The following is a 16,197-nucleotide window of genomic DNA, read 5'->3' on the forward strand; positions in this document are numbered from 1 at the left end:
GTGTGAGCACTGCCATCCCCAGGGTGATGCTGCGCCCGTCCCTGGCAGGTACATCCGTGTGGACCAGGTGCTGCGCACCAGCACCCTCAGCAGCGCCTGCGCCGAGCGCCGCGACCAGCAGGTGCTCTACTTGGAGCATGTTGTGGTGAGGCTCAGCATCTCGCACCCGCGCCGGGGGGACCTCCAGATCAGCCTCATCTCTCCCGTGGGGACCAGGTCGCAGCTCCTCGGCAGGAGGTAAGAGCAGCTGGAGCCAGCACATGGCTGAGCTGGGCAGCATCCTCACTTAGGGGATTGCTGCAAGTTTCCTTAATAACTTCTTTGGGAAGGTGAGAGGCATGTTTGGGCCTCGGCTGCGGGAGGACTCCATGCAAGGGCAGGTGGATGCAGGGATCCCTAAAATCCTTAATTGCCTATCTACCTTTTCTGGTTAAATGAGACACTCGAGGTCATGCTTCCTGATGCACAGCACTACCATTGCAGGGTGTTTGACCACTCCAACAAGGGGTTCCAGGGCTGGGAGTTCATGACTGTCCACTGCTGGGGGGAACGAGCGGCGGGGGAGTGGACCCTGGAGATCCAAGACACACCATCCCAAGTGCGCAACCCCACGGTGCAAGGTGAGGGTCTCCCTGCACTCACCGGTCCCCTTCTCCCCAAGACCTTCCTGCAGACTGCTTCTCTAGGCTGTCACACTTGCTGTGAGTTTTATGATCTTCAGCAAAGGGGAATAAAAAATAGGAACAAAACTTCAGCCAGGAGCACAGGAGGCTGCCAGTCTGGCGGAGCTGGGAGCAGGTTTTCTCCCACCAGCAAACTGGTTGCAACTGAGACCCAGGTTTCCAAAATTAAACTGTAATGAGTCAAAAGGAGGGAACTCAAAAGCTGTAATTGTTGTTTGTTTGTATTGCTTTGCTGCTGGGACATCTGGTGTGTGGGCTGGTTGTGCAACGGCACAAGGGGACAATGCCCTTTGGGCTGTGGATGGACGGATGGACATCCTTCCCCAACTGCCACTGTGCTGGCAGGAGGTGGCTGGGCTCAGCCTGATCCCCACCATGTCCTCCTGTCCCTGGCTTGGCTGCCTGCTCCCTGACCCCTTCCCAACAAAGGGGGCCAAGAGGATGGGATCTGGTCCCACTGGGAAGGGGTAGCTACCTTGCTGGGGCATGAAGCTGCCTGCCTGGGGCTGGTGTGTGTTGAGGGGGTGTTAAAATCCACAAACTTAATGATAAGAAGCCAGGAGTACATTAAAAACCCTCTCCCACACAACTTTCTGGCAGGAGAGGCACGTAAGGGTTCATTGTGCAGAAAGTGTTTGTTTGCTGCTTCCACTCAAAATCTTTTGAACTCGGTGAGTGGCAGAAAGCACCCACGGAGCTGCTTTCCCCCTGCAGTTCCAGTTTGAGGCAGCTGTCTCTGAGCCTCTTGCTGGTGTCAGGGCTCAGCTGTACGTGGCTTTGCAAAGTAAAATGAAAATGAGCATGGTAGAACCACAGAATCACAGAGCTGTTTCTCTTGGAAATGACCTCTAAGGTCATCCAGTCCAACCATCCACCTAAGACCACCACTGAACCATGTCCCCAAGAGCCATGTCCACAGGTTTCTTGAGCAGCTCCAGGGACAGTGACTCCACCACATCCCTGGGCAGCCTGTTCCAATGCCAGACCACTCTTGCAGAGAAGAAATTTTTCTTAATATCCAGCCTAAACCTTCTCTAGCACCGTTTCAGGCCACTTCCTCTTTTTCTGTCACCTGATACTAGGGAGAAGAGACCAACCCCCACCTCACTCCGACCTCCTTTCAGATTAAGTTGCCCCCCTCAAAGGGTCTGCACCAGGTTTGAGGCAGAGGACCAAGTGGGAGGAAATAGAGGGATGATGCTCTGGGGCAGAAATGGGTATTAAATGTTAACACCGTTAAATTAAAGCAATTAAACTGGTTAATTATTGCCAATGAAATACTGTGGGTGTCCAGTGGCTGGCACATCCCCAGCACCAGCCCCATGCAGCCCAAGCTTGCCTCACAAAGGGCACTTTAATTCTTGTGCTGGAGGTGCAGGGCTGAGCTCTTCCTCAGCTGATGCCACCCAAGCTTGCCCCTTTGCAGGCTCCACAGCAAGGTCCTCTCAGCCCTTTTGGAGAGCCAAGGGATTTGGGAGCTGGAAATTTTAGGCACTTCCTGGAAACACAGGGATGAGCAGTTCAAGCTCGGCATGATGTGGCCATGAAGGGACTAGTAGTGATGTGGAATTGAAAGAGCAACAGCTGTGGAAAGAAGCAGCAGTGGGTTTTGGAACCCTCTCCAAAGCAGTATGGGTTGGGGAAGACCCTGGGGCGGGTGTGAGGCTGGGGGGGATCCTCCACCTCCAGGTGTAGCACAGGGTCTGGTGATCCTGTGGTGTTTTGGGGGACACCAAGCTCTAAAATGTTGGAAAGGGTGGTAGCTGGAACAACAGCAGCAAGACATAATCCAGCATGTGCCCTGTGGCTTTGACCAGACAGAATGAACCCTCCGTTATGGAGCTGTTACAGTTAGTGGATCTTTCCACTTGTTCATCAGACAAGTTGTAGCATCAAAAATCTTTGTGGGTGCCCTGAACAGCTGATTCACGGGGGCTGAGAGCTCAGGGGCATTTCTGGGTGTTCATTGTTTACTTCTGCATTGCCATGGCAGTGGTGAAGCCCTGACCACCTGGCCCATCCTCCTCCTGCTTCCCTCAAAGCCATGTCACCCAGGGAAGAGCAGGATGGGAAGCAGGGTGGGTGACATTGTGCTTGCCCCACAGGGAAGCTGAAGGAGTGGAGCCTTCTCTTCTATGGGACAGCTGAACACCCCTACACCACACTGGGAGGTTCCCAGTCCCATGGGAGGATGCTGGAGGTGCCAGCATCAGAGATGGAGCCATCAAGAGCTGCCTTCCTGCAGAGCCAGGTGGAGGTGGTGGAAGAGGAGGAGGAGTACACAGGTAAGCACTGGCTGAGCCACCATGTTGTCCCCTTCTGAAGTATCTGGGAAAATGCAATCCTGACTGAGGAGCCACAAGGCCTGATCCTGCCCAGGGCCAAGGCAGCCTGGGAGGAGCATTGCCTGGGGCCAGCATGGGGCAGCAGGACAGTGACGTTAGATAATAGCGAAACTCCCCATCCCAGTACTCCCACCACAAATTAGGGGTGCAGCCATCTGAGGAGTAAAAACAGCTCCTCTGCCCCTGCTTCCACCCCAGCATAGGCATGGGCAAGTGTCTCAGTATTCCCCAAGGAGAGCCTCCAGCCCCTCTTTCAAAGGTGATCCAAGGGGTTCAGCTGGATGATGCTTGGGTGGGATTCATGCTGGGAGGATGGGCTGGAGGAGAAATGAACACCCAAAGCCGTACAACTCCACAGGACAAGATACAGAAGGTCTGTGGGATAATAGATCTAGGCTAAGATAGGTGGAGGCTCTCCAGCACCTTCCCCATCTCCATCCCTCCCAGAAGGGTGCACTCAGAGCATCCTGGCAGCAGGGCCTGGGGAATGCTCAATCTCTCTCTGTAATGAGCTAGTCTCTCCCTCCCCAGGTCCATGCCACCCTGAGTGCGGTGACCAGGGCTGTGACGGCCCCAATGCTGACCAGTGCTTGAACTGCATCCACTACAGCTTGGGCAACATGAAAACAGGCAGGTGAGGGGGGTGGGTTGTCCCTGCAGGGTCCTTGGGTGGGGGTGTCACCTTTCCCCAGGGCTCACACTGCAGCAAGGGTGATGTTTGCCAGACAAACTAGTGTATGAGAAGTAAAACAGCAGGCAGGAGGTGTGGGATTAGGATATGATGGGGTGGGGGATGTGGAGCTGGAGAGCCCTGGAGGGTCATGGGCATTCTGAAGAAGAAGCATCATCTTCGCCAGCTGGGGTCACCCATGCCCAGCGGACAGCTGGCTGAGGTGCCAGATCTGGAATTGGGGGTTCTGTTCTTCCATCTCTTGGGCTGGCGAAGGGAAAGTTTCCTTCTAGCTGGAGCTGCTGTCCAGGAGTCCCCAGCTCCTTATTAGGGAGCCACCCTCCATTTTAAGAGGAATAAGGCCAAACTGCCACAAAGGCTGGGGGACACCCAAAATGCTGTGAGAGAAAGGATGGTGGTGGGCACCTGTCTGCCAGGAGGTGGCTGGGTGCTCTGGTTTCCTTCCCCAGGCTGTGTGTCAGCTCGTGCCCTGCGGGGTTCTTCGGTGACAGAAGTGCCCGGAGGTGCCGCCGGTGCCACAAGGGCTGCGAGCGCTGTGTCGGGAGGGGACCCACACAGTGCACGGCCTGCAGGAGGAGCCTCTACTACCACCAGCAGATGAGCACCTGCGTGGGGCTGTGTCCGCCTGGGTTCTACGCCGAGGAACGTAAGAAAGTTTCATCACTCACAGGCTGCAGCAGGGAAGTGCTGCAGATGGGGACAACAGCTTGATTTTTGAGTGCTGGCTTTGAATTTCCCCCCGAGCCACTTCACATGGTGAAGGGAGGAGCAAAACCTCTAGGTGTTCAGAGGATGATGCAAAACAGAGATGCTCAACTCAGCTCGTAATTAGAAGTCTGTAATTCATGATCCTAGCTGCTTGCAAAGTTTATTTCTCAGCAAGCAATGACAGATAAGATCAGCAGCAGTACCAGGGACCTGTTGGGGAGGGGGGACCTGCCTCTGCCCCAGGGAGCTGGCACCAGAGTGCAGCAGGGCTTTGTGGCTCTGACTGCTGCTTGCAAATCACTGTCCAGATTTTATTCTCCCTGCCTTACCTTGTTTTTCAAAAGGTCAGAAACGCTGTCTGAAATGTCATCCAAGCTGCAAAAAATGCGTGGGCGAAGCAGACAGATGCACTGCCTGCAAAGATGGATTCAGGTAAAGCACCAGCTTGGGAGGAGTGCTGGTACCTGTGGCTTAAACTTGGGAGGACCAGTGGGAAATTAGAAAGTGAATTAGTCAAGGACCTGAGATCTTGCTGCTGTGGTACTGCAGCTGAGCTCTGGGATTTTAAAGGTGGTGATTCATGTCCCTTTCTTAGCTGAAAAGTACTGTCTAAATTTAGTTTCTCCTTCTCCAGCTCTTGCCAGTATGGTGGCTAAGGGCTGTGCTGCAGGTTCAGAAGTGCTCGTCCCAATTTGGTGACTGAGACCAGAGCAGTTCCCAGCATCACAGCATCTAAAACGCAGGGGAAAGCGATGAAAATGTTCACATCACACATTGCAAAGCACAGGTTTCTTCCCAGGTCTCAGGTGGCTCAATCAGAGCCATCCCAGCTGAACAGGACACTTGGTTTTGCTCAGCTAGCAGAGCCAGTACAGGGCTGAGCTGCTCCAAGAAGTCTGAAAATGTTCCCTGCATATGCAGAAGCCTTTCCCTCTGCTGCATCCATGTGGGAAAATGTTACCTAATGTACCTGTTGAATGGGGTGGGTACAGGATAGTGGTTTTCCAGTAATACAGGTGCAAGTGGGGGAGCACTGAGTGCCCTTGCAAGGAGCACTGAGTGCCCTTGCTGATGGCTCTCTGGTGGGATGCAGAGCCCAGCCATGCTGGCAAGCAGCACTGGCACTGGGGAGAACTTGTTTTCCATCTCCAAGCTCCCATGGAACTGTGATCCTGTAACGCTTTGCTGAGGGGCTGTAAGCAGCCCAGAGCCACGGTGCAGCAGCTGAGCTCGCTCAGACAAGGAAATTGCCACTGCCAATAGATTATCTACACCCTTGTATAAGCAAAAGTGGAGGCACTTGTCGGACATAACCTGCACAGCGCTTGTTTTTTATTGTCCAATATCCTTCTAAGCTGGGACTTCAAATCATCCCTGCCATGTTGAAGCTGTGCTAGCCCAGACATGGCACTGAACTAATTTCCTTTTATTCTGGAGAGCTTGCAGTGCAAAAGGTCTTTGGGAGAGCCTGGCTGGCTGCCCATGGGAAAAAACCAATTTTGTTTCCTCCTAGATACTTAATTAGGGAGCCTGCAGCTGTCCCTTTGGTCCAGGCAGGGCTTTCATTTCTCCTGAAGTGCTGTCTGGATTTCCAGCACTTCCTGTGCTGTGGGCTGAAGCTGCTGTGGGGCACTGGGGGATGCCGCGATGGGAATGGGCTGTGTAGAGTCCCCGAAGCCTGTAGCTTTGTGTGCAAATGACCTCTCTGCTTTTGGGTTTTCTGTCAGTTGATGAAAAACTCAGCATGAGCTGGCCATGCGTGCTTGCAGCCCAGAATGCAACCATGTCCTGGGCTGCATCAAAAAAAGTGTAGCCAGCAGGACAAGGAAGGTGATTCTGCCCTTCTGCTCCTGGTTAGACCCCACCTGGAGTACTGCATCCAGTTCTGGGGTACCCAGAGGTCACAAACATGATCAGAGGGCTGGAGCAGCTCTCCTGTGCGGACAGGCTGGGAGAGTCTGGGCTATTAAGCCTGGAGAAGAGAAGGCTCTGGGGGAGACCTTATAGAAGCCTTCCAACATATGAAGGGGGCTACAGGAGAGCTGGGGAGGGACTTTTTAGAAGGGCTTGTAGTGCTAGGACAAGGGGCAATGGCTTTGAGCTGGAAGAGGGGAGATTTAGACTGGAGATGAGAGAGAAATTCTTTACAGTGAGGGTGGTGAGACTCTGGAACAGGCTGCCATGGGAGGTTGTGGATGCCCCTCCCTGGCAGGTTGGACATGGCCCTGAGCAACCTGGGCTAGTAGATGGTGTCCCTGCCCATGGTGTAAGGTCCCTTCCAACCCAACCCATTCTCTGATCTTTCCTGGCAGCCTGGTGGGAGAGAGCTGTGTGCCAGAGTGCCGGCCTGCCATGTACCTCAGCTGGGAGCCCCGCCGGTGCGAGCCCTGCCCTGCCAGCACAGGTATGTCTCTTGCCACGCAGCATCCCCTGCAAATGCCAGAGCTCTGGTGCAGCAGGAACTGGTGATGGGCACCATACCCACTCTGAACCAAGGCATGTCATGTCATGCTGAAGTGGAAGCAATCCCATGTCTCCAGTACTTCCCACGAGGGGCTGGGAATGTATTCTTTATTAGAGTCATTCTTTATTTCCTGATTCCTCTGGAGCCACTGCTTTAGTTTAATAAGGTTGTGCGGGAGGCTGTAAAACCCTCTCAGGGTGATGGAAGATGGTTTTGCAGTGTATAAAAATGCCAGGCAGCTGAGGTGTGTTATCCTGGCCATCCTGTGGGGCCAGGCTGGCCGCTGCCGGCTTCCCCTCACTGCCCACAGTCGTTCAGTGTTCCCTTTAAATCCTGCATGTTTTGCTTTTTGAGAGTCCAATTATTTTCCATTGTTAATGCTTGTGTCTGCCCTCAAAATCATCATAGATCTGATGATAATATGATCTCTAGACACTTCATGTTCAGTGGTGTGAACCTCATCTATCATACATGGGCAATTTCCTAAGACTAAATCCAAAATATTTATTGATCTTGCTGGCAAGCATGGAAGGGAACAGGCTCTTAATCCCTTAAGAAAATTACTTCCCTTCTAATTCTTATTCCAGTCAGTGTAAATGTACTTCACCACAATTTTTTTTAAGCCTTTTTTTGGTCTCCTTTTCCTGCATAACCATTTCTCAAGCCTGGTGCATGGAAAGCCCATTATAACACCACCTCCATCACTGAGATTTACCATCCAGATGCAATGTCCCACTGTCAGAGTGGGACCTGCTGCTTTCCCAGCTCCTCTCCCAAGCCCTTCCCTCCTCCAGCTTCTCCACATCCAAATTTAGCATCATTTGTGCCACATTTCGCCCTGCACAGGGTGGGAAAGCCAAACTGGGACACACTTGGGAGGGGACTTTGATGTGCTGTCCCCTGCCATGCCCTTGTTGCCGGCTCTTGGCTGTACGGAAGGGCAGGACACTGGGTCCTGGCTTTTTTTTTGGGGGGTGGGTGTAGTGGGGTTTGAGGTGGGAGCAGGGCTTTTTGAGCTAGATTTGAGTTTACTTGAATAGGATCTTGTTTTTTTGGAGTGGGAGCTTGGGTTTTTGAGCAGGTTTTATCTTTTTAATAGGAGCTGGGTTTTGTTTTTTTTTGGAGAGTGGGAGATAATTTTGGGGGAGATGGAAGATGAGATTTTCAGAGGGGGAGCCAAGCAGCACACAAGTAACTGCTGGGCACATATGGGGCAGACCCAGCTGTTGCCTCCCATCTCATGTAAGGCTGTAGCCACACTGGTGTGATGTGGTACCTGTCTCTTAAAGCCTCTCATGTCAGCTGCTCTCACCCCTGTGCCCACAGGCATAGGCAAAGAGGACTGCACACCCTGCACCCCCGAGAGCCTCACACCACACTGGCACTGTGTCCTTGCCTGCCGTGAGGGCTTCTACCCTGCTGACAGCCATGGGCTGCCCAACAAAGTCTGCAAGAGGTATGGTCTGCAAGAGGTCCTTCAGTAAGCACAGGTGATGCCAAGATGGGTGGTTTGAGGGTAGGGAGGCTCTGCAGAGAGATCTGGACAGGCTGGATCAATGGGATGAGGCTCAACAACCCCATGAATGCTCCAGGCTTTGGACAGAGCAGCTGGAAACTGCCCGGCAGAAAAGGACCTGGGGGTGTTGATCAGCAGCCAGCTGAATGTGAGCCAAGCATGTGCCCAGGTGACCAAGAGGGCCGAAAGCATCCTGGCTTGGGTCAGAAATGGTGTGACCAGCATGACTAGAGACATAATTATCCCCCTGTACTTGGTAGTGATGAGACAGCACTTAGAGTACTGGGTTCAGTTTTGGGCCCCTCACTACAAGAAGGAGATTTTGGTGCTGGGGTGGGTCCAAAAAAGGGCAGCAGGCTGGTGAAGGGTCTAGAGCACAAGTCTATTGATGAGCAGTTGAGGAAATTGGAGTTATTCGGCCTGCAGGAAAGGAGGCTCAAGAGAGACTTTCTGGCTCTCTGAACCAAGATTGGAGCCAGGTAGGGGTCAGCCTCTTCTTTCAAGGAAAAAGTGATAGGACAAGAGGAAATGGCCTCAAGTTGCACCAGGGGAGGTTTAGGTTGGACATGAGGAACAATTTCCTACCTGAAAGGGTTGTCAAGTCCTGGAACAGACTGCCCAGGGCAGTAGTGGAGTCCCCATCCCCAGAGGGATTGAGAAAAGCTGTGTAGATGTGGTGCTGAGGGACATGGTTTAGTGGCGACCTGGCGGTGCTGGGTTAACAGTTGGACTTGATGATCTCAAAGGTCCTTTCTATGATTCTATGTTATGATTCTACCTCCCTGACTGTGCCTGGAGCACAGCTGGGACCAATGGGGAGCACTGACAGCTGTGATGGAAAAAAAAAAAAAAGCAATGCTGAAAACATCTTGGAGCTGGAGCTGTTTACTAGGGAGATTGAAACAGCAATTTGGGAGCCAGAGCAGCCATGGGGCTGGACCCCACACATCCCTGCCCTATAGATTTCAGAGCAGCAAAGCTGCACTCTCCCCCACTGGAATCAGCCAGCCAAGGTGTCCTAGGGCTGCAGGGGAAAGGGCTCAACCCCAGCCCCAGGCTCTTTGGAGGGTGTGTGGGAGGAAGGAGGAACGGTGATGTTGAGGCAAGTATCCCAGCTTTCAGTCAACCCTGCCCCATTTGCCCCATGGCTGTGTTGGAGGAGCCCAGCATGGGGCTGCGTGCGGGAGCTGGGAGATGCCGGGAGGCAGCGGTTGGCTCCCACTCACCTGCACTCCACGCTTGAAGTGGGGAGTGGGAGTGGATTCGGCCTCATGGAAGCAGACATGAAAGGGAAGGATTAAAGGTGACTCGGGAATGCGCGGTGCCTGCCCAGGGCTCCATTCCCCCACGCTGGCTCTCCAGCAGGGAGGAACAGGGGCCAGCTTCCCTTCCCAGGGGCTTTGGGTACGGTCTCTGCAAGCCACCATTCCCCGGTGGGAGGCACAGCGGATGGACCCTCTTCCCTAGTTTCCCTCAGAGCCCTTTTTGTAACTGGGATTTCTGGGAAGTGAGATGCATGTCCTGCTGAGCCTTCCCAGCAGGCCAGCACTTTTGGGATGTAACTGGTTGTCACCAGTATCAAGCTAGCACCGCTGAGCTCTCTTTGCCCAGGGCTTTGACAGCTTTCCAAGCCTCAGATTCACTGTCTTGCATGTACTCAGGTTCAATCCCAGTGCCAGCAGAAATATTATCTGGCTAATGGCCTGTTTTGGAGGCTTGAGGTTGGGGTGTTGGTGCTGGTTCAGAGCAGGGTCTCTACCCCCAGGTGTGATGACCACTGCTCAGCCTGTGAGGGCTCCAATGGAAACTGCCTCAAGTGTAAAGAAGGTTTTAGCCTCCTTGGTGGCTCCTGTGTGACAAATGAAACCTGCACCAATGGTAAGTAGTTGTGGCAGAACTCCTGGCACTACAGTGCTTCCCTGGTAGCAAAAATGAGGGGTTTGGGGGATTGCCTTAAGAGCAGAAAGTGTTGAAGCTCCTGGGCTTGCTGGACTGCAGCTGCGATGGGCAGATTACCTGGCAGAGCTGCTGGATATCTGCCTGTTGCTCAAACTCATCCAAGTGTTTATGTTTCATTAGTTTAGTCTTGGGGCTAATTCTCCCACTCCCTGCAAAGCTGCTTTATTTCTTCATTCCGACCCTGTGAAAGATGCCCTTAAAAAGCGACTCCTTTCAATTTGCTCTCTTCAACACTGGGACGAATCGCACCGCCTGTTACGTGCAGTGTTTGTTTATTTAGAATGTTAATCTGTCTCTCTTTTTCTTTTGTTCCTCGCCTGGGCCTCCCAGCTGACAAGATGTTCTGTGAGATGGTGAAATCAAACAAGCTCTGTGAAAAGAAGCTGTTTGTACAGTTCTGCTGTCAGACATGTCTCATGGCCGGGTAATGTTCAGCTGCCCCATCCATCGAGGACTTCCAACTGCCAGCCCGGTTTTGCCAAGTGTTTAGGACGAAAGTGTATCTTTTCAGCTTCGGGAGGGTTTGCATGGTGCCGTCGAGCATCGGCTCCTGAGTTTGATAGCTTTAATATCACCGTCGGCGTGTCTCGATAGCAATACGTTAAGCAGAGGTTAGATGGGACCCTGAGCCATCGAGTCCTGAAAGGCAGCAGACAGGGTGATATTAATACTCTCAAACACTCCCTGTGCGCAGGGACCAAGGCACGATCCATGTACACACGCTTGGTTCGTTGCAGAATTCCTACTGATTTGCCTGCTCCAAGGGGCTGGCAGGAGCCCTTGCTGCAAAGGATGCAGGACTTGGCACTCCTGTGAAGCAAGAGCCGTTCCTGGCTCGGTTCCCAGTACTCTTTCCTGCTGGATGATGGCTGATACAAACTGGCACTGCTGCGGCCGGCGCAGTGCTCTGTACGTAGGTGAGACGATGAACTGGATGGTTCTTGGAGCAGAGCCCTGCAGCCTGCTCTGGCACTCCTGTTCGGATTCGGTCCCTAGCTGTTTCTCTCTGGCCGTGGCAATAAGTGGAGATTTAAGGACCAAAGCAAGAGCTGATCCCCGTAGCTCTGAGCTGTCAGCCCAGCCAGTCTGCAGGGCTTTTGCAGGCAGGCAAAACCTTTGTGCCTACAATGAGTCTTAGGAACTCGGGGAGGGGATTCATCCACATGGACCAGTCTGTGGAATCACACTTGCCACGAATTTCCCTCCTGGACCTACTAGTACGTTGCTGATTAACTGGAATGAGCTAGACCCTTCCTCTAAACAAAACGGTGCCCCAGTTAATCTCTCCTGGCATTTTGCATTGTGGTCCTTCCCCTGTTTTGTGGGCATACCCTTCTCTCTCACAAAGTTCTCTGCTCATGGCAGTCATTTTTCTTGGGCATCTGTTTCCAAAAGAGATATTCCAAGAATCTGGCCAGAAAACTCTTTAACTACACAACCTTTCCCCCAAAGAAACCTTTTCATGCTCTCTCTTAATAGTAAGTCACGTGGTGTTTATATAATTGTATTTAAAATATCCTTGGCTATGTTGTTTTACAGATTTCTTTTTTTTTTAATAACTTAAGCAATCTTGGTTTTGGTTTTGGCTTGTTTTTTCTCTGTGGACTATTTTTCATATGGGAGTGGGGAATCTTTTTTTTTTTTTGTCTTGCATCTTCCTTTTCTCCCCTCTGACCTTGCAGAGCTGCTCTTTGCACCAGACATATGTAAACACTCTTTCCTGTGCTGCATGTTCTGATTTTCATTGTTAATAGTTTGAACAAGTTAAACTTTTTGCCAGTGAAATTCAGAGTAGGGATTGCCACCAGCTCCTGGTGGAGCTGGGATAATGCCTGCTTGGTTTCAGCTGCAACCTCCTGCACCCTGCCTGGGCTTGCCGGCTTAGAGCTTACCTCAGCCAGGTGGAGAGGGGAGAGCCTCGCCACCACCAGTGCTCACCTGCCTGGACCAAACCTAAGGAAAGATGGAGCTTCGGTGAACTGACCTTAAAGTTAATAAACTATTGGTCTCCCCCTGACAAGTGAATCTGTGTCTTTCCAAATTCATGCAGCTGCCATCTCAGCAAGAGTCAGGGCAGCAATGCACTATGCATCTTTATTTTACTGGACAAAGCAGCTGTCCTGGCCAGAGCTCTGGATCAGCTCAGAGCACCTGTAGGAGCAGATGACCTGCATCTGCAAAACCCACTTTTGTTCTCATAAAGGTCTTTTACCTTCAGAGGAAACTCATCCTGCATATCTGCCCCATGCCAGGCTGGGCTGGCAGTTGTGGTGCACCCAGGACTGGCTGGCTAGGGTTTGGGGCCACACTTAGGCACATCTGGGCATATCACAGAATCCCAGGATGGCTGGGAGTGGAAGGGACCTCTGGGGATCATCTAGTCCAAATCCCCTGCTAATGCAGGGTCACTCACACCAGGTTTCATAGGATTGCATCCAGGTGGTTTTCAGTATCTCCAGTAAAGAAATCTCCACAACCTCTCTTTGCCAGTATTTTCCAGTTAGGGGGGGATCTCTGATGAGCTGGCAGGAGGCTTTGCTCCCCTTTCCCACCTGTACAAGGAGTATCCTGTGGCTCCAGTGCCCCAGAGCAGCTGGGAGCTGCACAGCCACCTTTAGCTGGCTGGGGAAGAGGAGAAGCTGCCAGCATGTCAGGAAGCAAAGGGAGCTGTGAAGCCTTTTTTTGGTCATGTTGGTTTTGCAATGTTTAACCATGGGCCAGGTGCCCAGGGTAGTGCCTGGATATCTGGCACTGAACATTTTAAATGTGGAAAAAAAAGGAAAAAGTAGAGCCCTCCCATGAGGGAAGATGCTTTCACAGAGCTGTGCTGCTGTGAGCTGTCTTACAGATCCTCACATTTATCAAACGATAAATCAGATGATTTATCACAATACAGTGATTCCTTCTGTTGCTCCAGGATTCCCTTTTTGGTCTTGGGCCAAACCGGAGGTCATAACTGGGGTGAGATGCTCCTGGCTTTTACCCTTTTGGTTGTAAAATAACGAACTCATTTCTGCTGCTATGTCACAGTCACGACCCAGGAACTGTGAATGGAGAGCACTGTGCCAGCTCTGCTTTCAGTTCTCTGGCTGAGGGCAGCCTGCCTCTAAATTCTGGTATATTTAGATGTACTGGAAAAGGAAGATGTTTACCCTTACATCCTTGGTTTAACTTTAAATACACACTGAGTGTAGCAGTGTAATTCCAGATGACCAAGCCCCAGCTTTATTCAGCTTTCGGCTGCCCTCCAGCCTGCCAGGGAAAGAGAGACAAATTCTACATGTCGAGTTCATGCAACAGGAACAGCTCCCAGCATTTCCTAGGGTGCTAACTCCCTCAGAAATCATTCCTGGAAAGCAATAAAATTCAGATTATTTATCCAAGTCATGGTGATGCTTGGAGGATCAAAGTGGCTGTGTCTTGAAGATAAATGCATATTTGGACAATCCGTTAAAGCCTGTTTCTCTCTTGTTTCTTGGCACCAAACCCAAGTCTGTAATAACTGTTCCCTTGAGAATCTTAGTGCAGCCCTCATTTGCTGTTTGGCTGTCAGGTTGCATCCATGGCCATCTGCCATTTTGTAGTTAGCAGGTGGGGAACGCACATCTTAAAAGTCATTGCTCTGACTTTCCATTACAAGAAAAGACATTTAAGAGCTTGTGTACAACATCTGAGAGCAAGAATGTCTGCCCTCAGTTAGAATTCTATGAGGGCTCAGAGCTGAGGCATGCAGCTGTGCTGTGCTAAGGAGACAGGTCCATGTTGTATCTGGCCTTGTCAGAGGCAGGAACTGCTTTCCAGGAGGCTGAGGGGGGGTCTCTAACAACTGCCTGAGATGACTGAAGGCTCTTTTCTCTGCTACCGCATGATTCCTGAGTCCTGTGCAGCACTGCTGCTAATTGACAGCTCACACTCTTTTTCCAGCATTCTCCTAACTGCTGTTAAACAAATGCAGATGTTACAAAATCTTGGCTACCTGCTTTCCTGGACAGCTTTGGGAAGGGTATTTTTTTTAAGTGGCGAGCACAGGAGCTGCCTGACCCTGGCTGATATCTCGTTATAGATCACCAGTCAGCACACAACCAGCTCTGATGCTTCTGTCCTGGGGAACAAGCCAGGTATCACTCTCAGGTTGACGATGCTAGATTCTCCCAGAAGAAAAGCATGAGCCATTTGCTGCACAGTGCCAAATGTGGCTGCAGCATTTAATCTATTATCACATCCTCTGGGTTCACAGAAATGTCACACATTAAATAAAAACAGTCCTCTCAGTAGCAGTGGATCCTGAAGCCATTCATAGAATCATAGAATCAGGTTGGAAGGGACCTTGAAGATAATCTAGCCTCAACACCTCTGCCATGGGCATGGACACCTTTGACTAGACCAGGTTGCTCAGGGCCATGTCCAGCATGGCCTTGAACACTTCCTGGGAGTGGGAGGGAGCACCCACAACTTCCCTGAGCAATCTGTTCCAGTGTCTGTCTTCCAAACATCCAGCCTAAATCTCCCCTTTTCCAGCTCAAAGCCATTGTCCCTCATTCTATCACTACAGGCCCTTGTCAAAAGTCCTTCCCCAGTTCTCTTGTACCCCCTTCATGTACTGGAAGACTGCTGTAAGGTCTCCCCAGAGCCTTCTCCAGGCTGAACAGCCCCAACTCTCCCAGCCTGTCCCCACAGAAGAAATGTTCCAGCCCTCTGATCATCTTCCTCTGGACCCTCTCCAACAATTCTGCCTTATCAAGCTCATGGGAACCTTGAGAGCTGGAGATGTGTTTCTCCAGGACCACAGAAGTGTTGCTTGATGACCGTCAGCAGGATTTGGGACCTGAAGGTGGTACACTGCTTCCCTTCACATGCCAGCTTCAGTCCATACCATCTGCACTGTGGTTCACCCTTTGCCACCCACCAAGCCTTGCCACTGGGGCCAAGCAGGCAGGCAGGCAGGCAAGCCTCAGACCTAGTGACCTACTTTACACTGGAGTGGAGTTGCCTGGCATGCTGAGCCATCTCGGCTTCCACAGCCCTTCCTTGCTCTTCTCCAAATCCCTAAAGCAGGTAAGAAGGGATGTGGTGATGCTTGAAAGCACATTTTGTCTCACAAGCAAAGCTTCTCTGAGATCAGCAACACATATGGGGTATGCCAGGACACCTGTGTCAAATTATAGAATGGTTTGGTTTGGAAGGGGCTTTTAAAGATCATCCAGGCCAACCCTGTTGCAGTCAGCAGAGACATCTGCCACAAGAGCAGGTTGCTCAGAGCCTGAAACAAACCGACCTGGAATGGCTTCAGGGATGGGGCATCTATTGCCTCCCTGGGAAAGTGTTTATAGGCCAGGAGGAAAGGCTGAACTGCTGCTAGGTGGAGAAGAGAAAGCACTGAGAGCTGTAGTTGCCGTGGGAGGCTGAGTAGCAGCCAGGGAGCAGCTTGTTTGAACAAGCTGTACCAGCCAAGCACGCAGGAGCCAACTCTATCCAAAGGCGAGCAGCTTGCTTTCTGACAGTCATTGGTGTGTGGCAGCTTCCTAGCCTGCTCTGCTTCCATTTCTGCAGGCTTGGTCTGTGCTTGGAAACTCCGGAAGCTGAGGGTTTGGGTTGGAAAGAACCTTTAAAGGTCGCCTAGTCCAACCCCTCTGCAGTCAGCAGGGACATCTGCAAGTAGAGCAGGCTGCTCAGAGCCCAAGACAACCTGACCCGGAGTGTTTCCAGAGCCGGGGTTTGTACCCACGGGTGGGGAATCGGCGGGTTCAGGGTGTGGGGGAGGCGTCCCGGAGCTCGATGCCGCTTCTGAGCAGGGTACTGCCGTCCGCAGGGCACCGGGTCCCTCTGCTGAC

At 51.9% G+C, this 16,197-nt stretch overlaps 1 protein-coding gene across 1 annotated transcript in view; it reads left to right on the top strand.

Moving 5' to 3' along the window:
• The window catches only part of PCSK6 (proprotein convertase subtilisin/kexin type 6), a 45,135-nt gene extending 32,749 nt beyond the window's left edge, over window positions 1-12,386 (top strand). The window contains exons 12-21 of the mRNA XM_068143300.1: window positions 49-237; window positions 484-620; window positions 2,789-2,968; window positions 3,560-3,662; window positions 4,169-4,365; window positions 4,772-4,859; window positions 6,740-6,831; window positions 8,218-8,347; window positions 10,173-10,285; window positions 10,697-12,386. Coding sequence (XP_067999401.1) covers window positions 49-237; window positions 484-620; window positions 2,789-2,968; window positions 3,560-3,662; window positions 4,169-4,365; window positions 4,772-4,859; window positions 6,740-6,831; window positions 8,218-8,347; window positions 10,173-10,285; window positions 10,697-10,794 — 1,327 coding nt within the window. The 3' untranslated portion in view covers window positions 10,795-12,386. The remainder of the gene's footprint in view (window positions 1-48; window positions 238-483; window positions 621-2,788; window positions 2,969-3,559; window positions 3,663-4,168; window positions 4,366-4,771; window positions 4,860-6,739; window positions 6,832-8,217; window positions 8,348-10,172; window positions 10,286-10,696) is intronic.
• The last annotated feature ends 3,811 nt before the right edge of the window (window positions 12,387-16,197 follow it).

The sequence above is a fragment of the Melanerpes formicivorus genome, unplaced genomic scaffold (assembly GCF_026170545.1).
Source record: "Melanerpes formicivorus ecotype bairdi unplaced genomic scaffold, bMelFor1.0.p_v2 SCAF_10, whole genome shotgun sequence".
Taxonomy (NCBI): domain Eukaryota; kingdom Metazoa; phylum Chordata; class Aves; order Piciformes; family Picidae; genus Melanerpes; species Melanerpes formicivorus.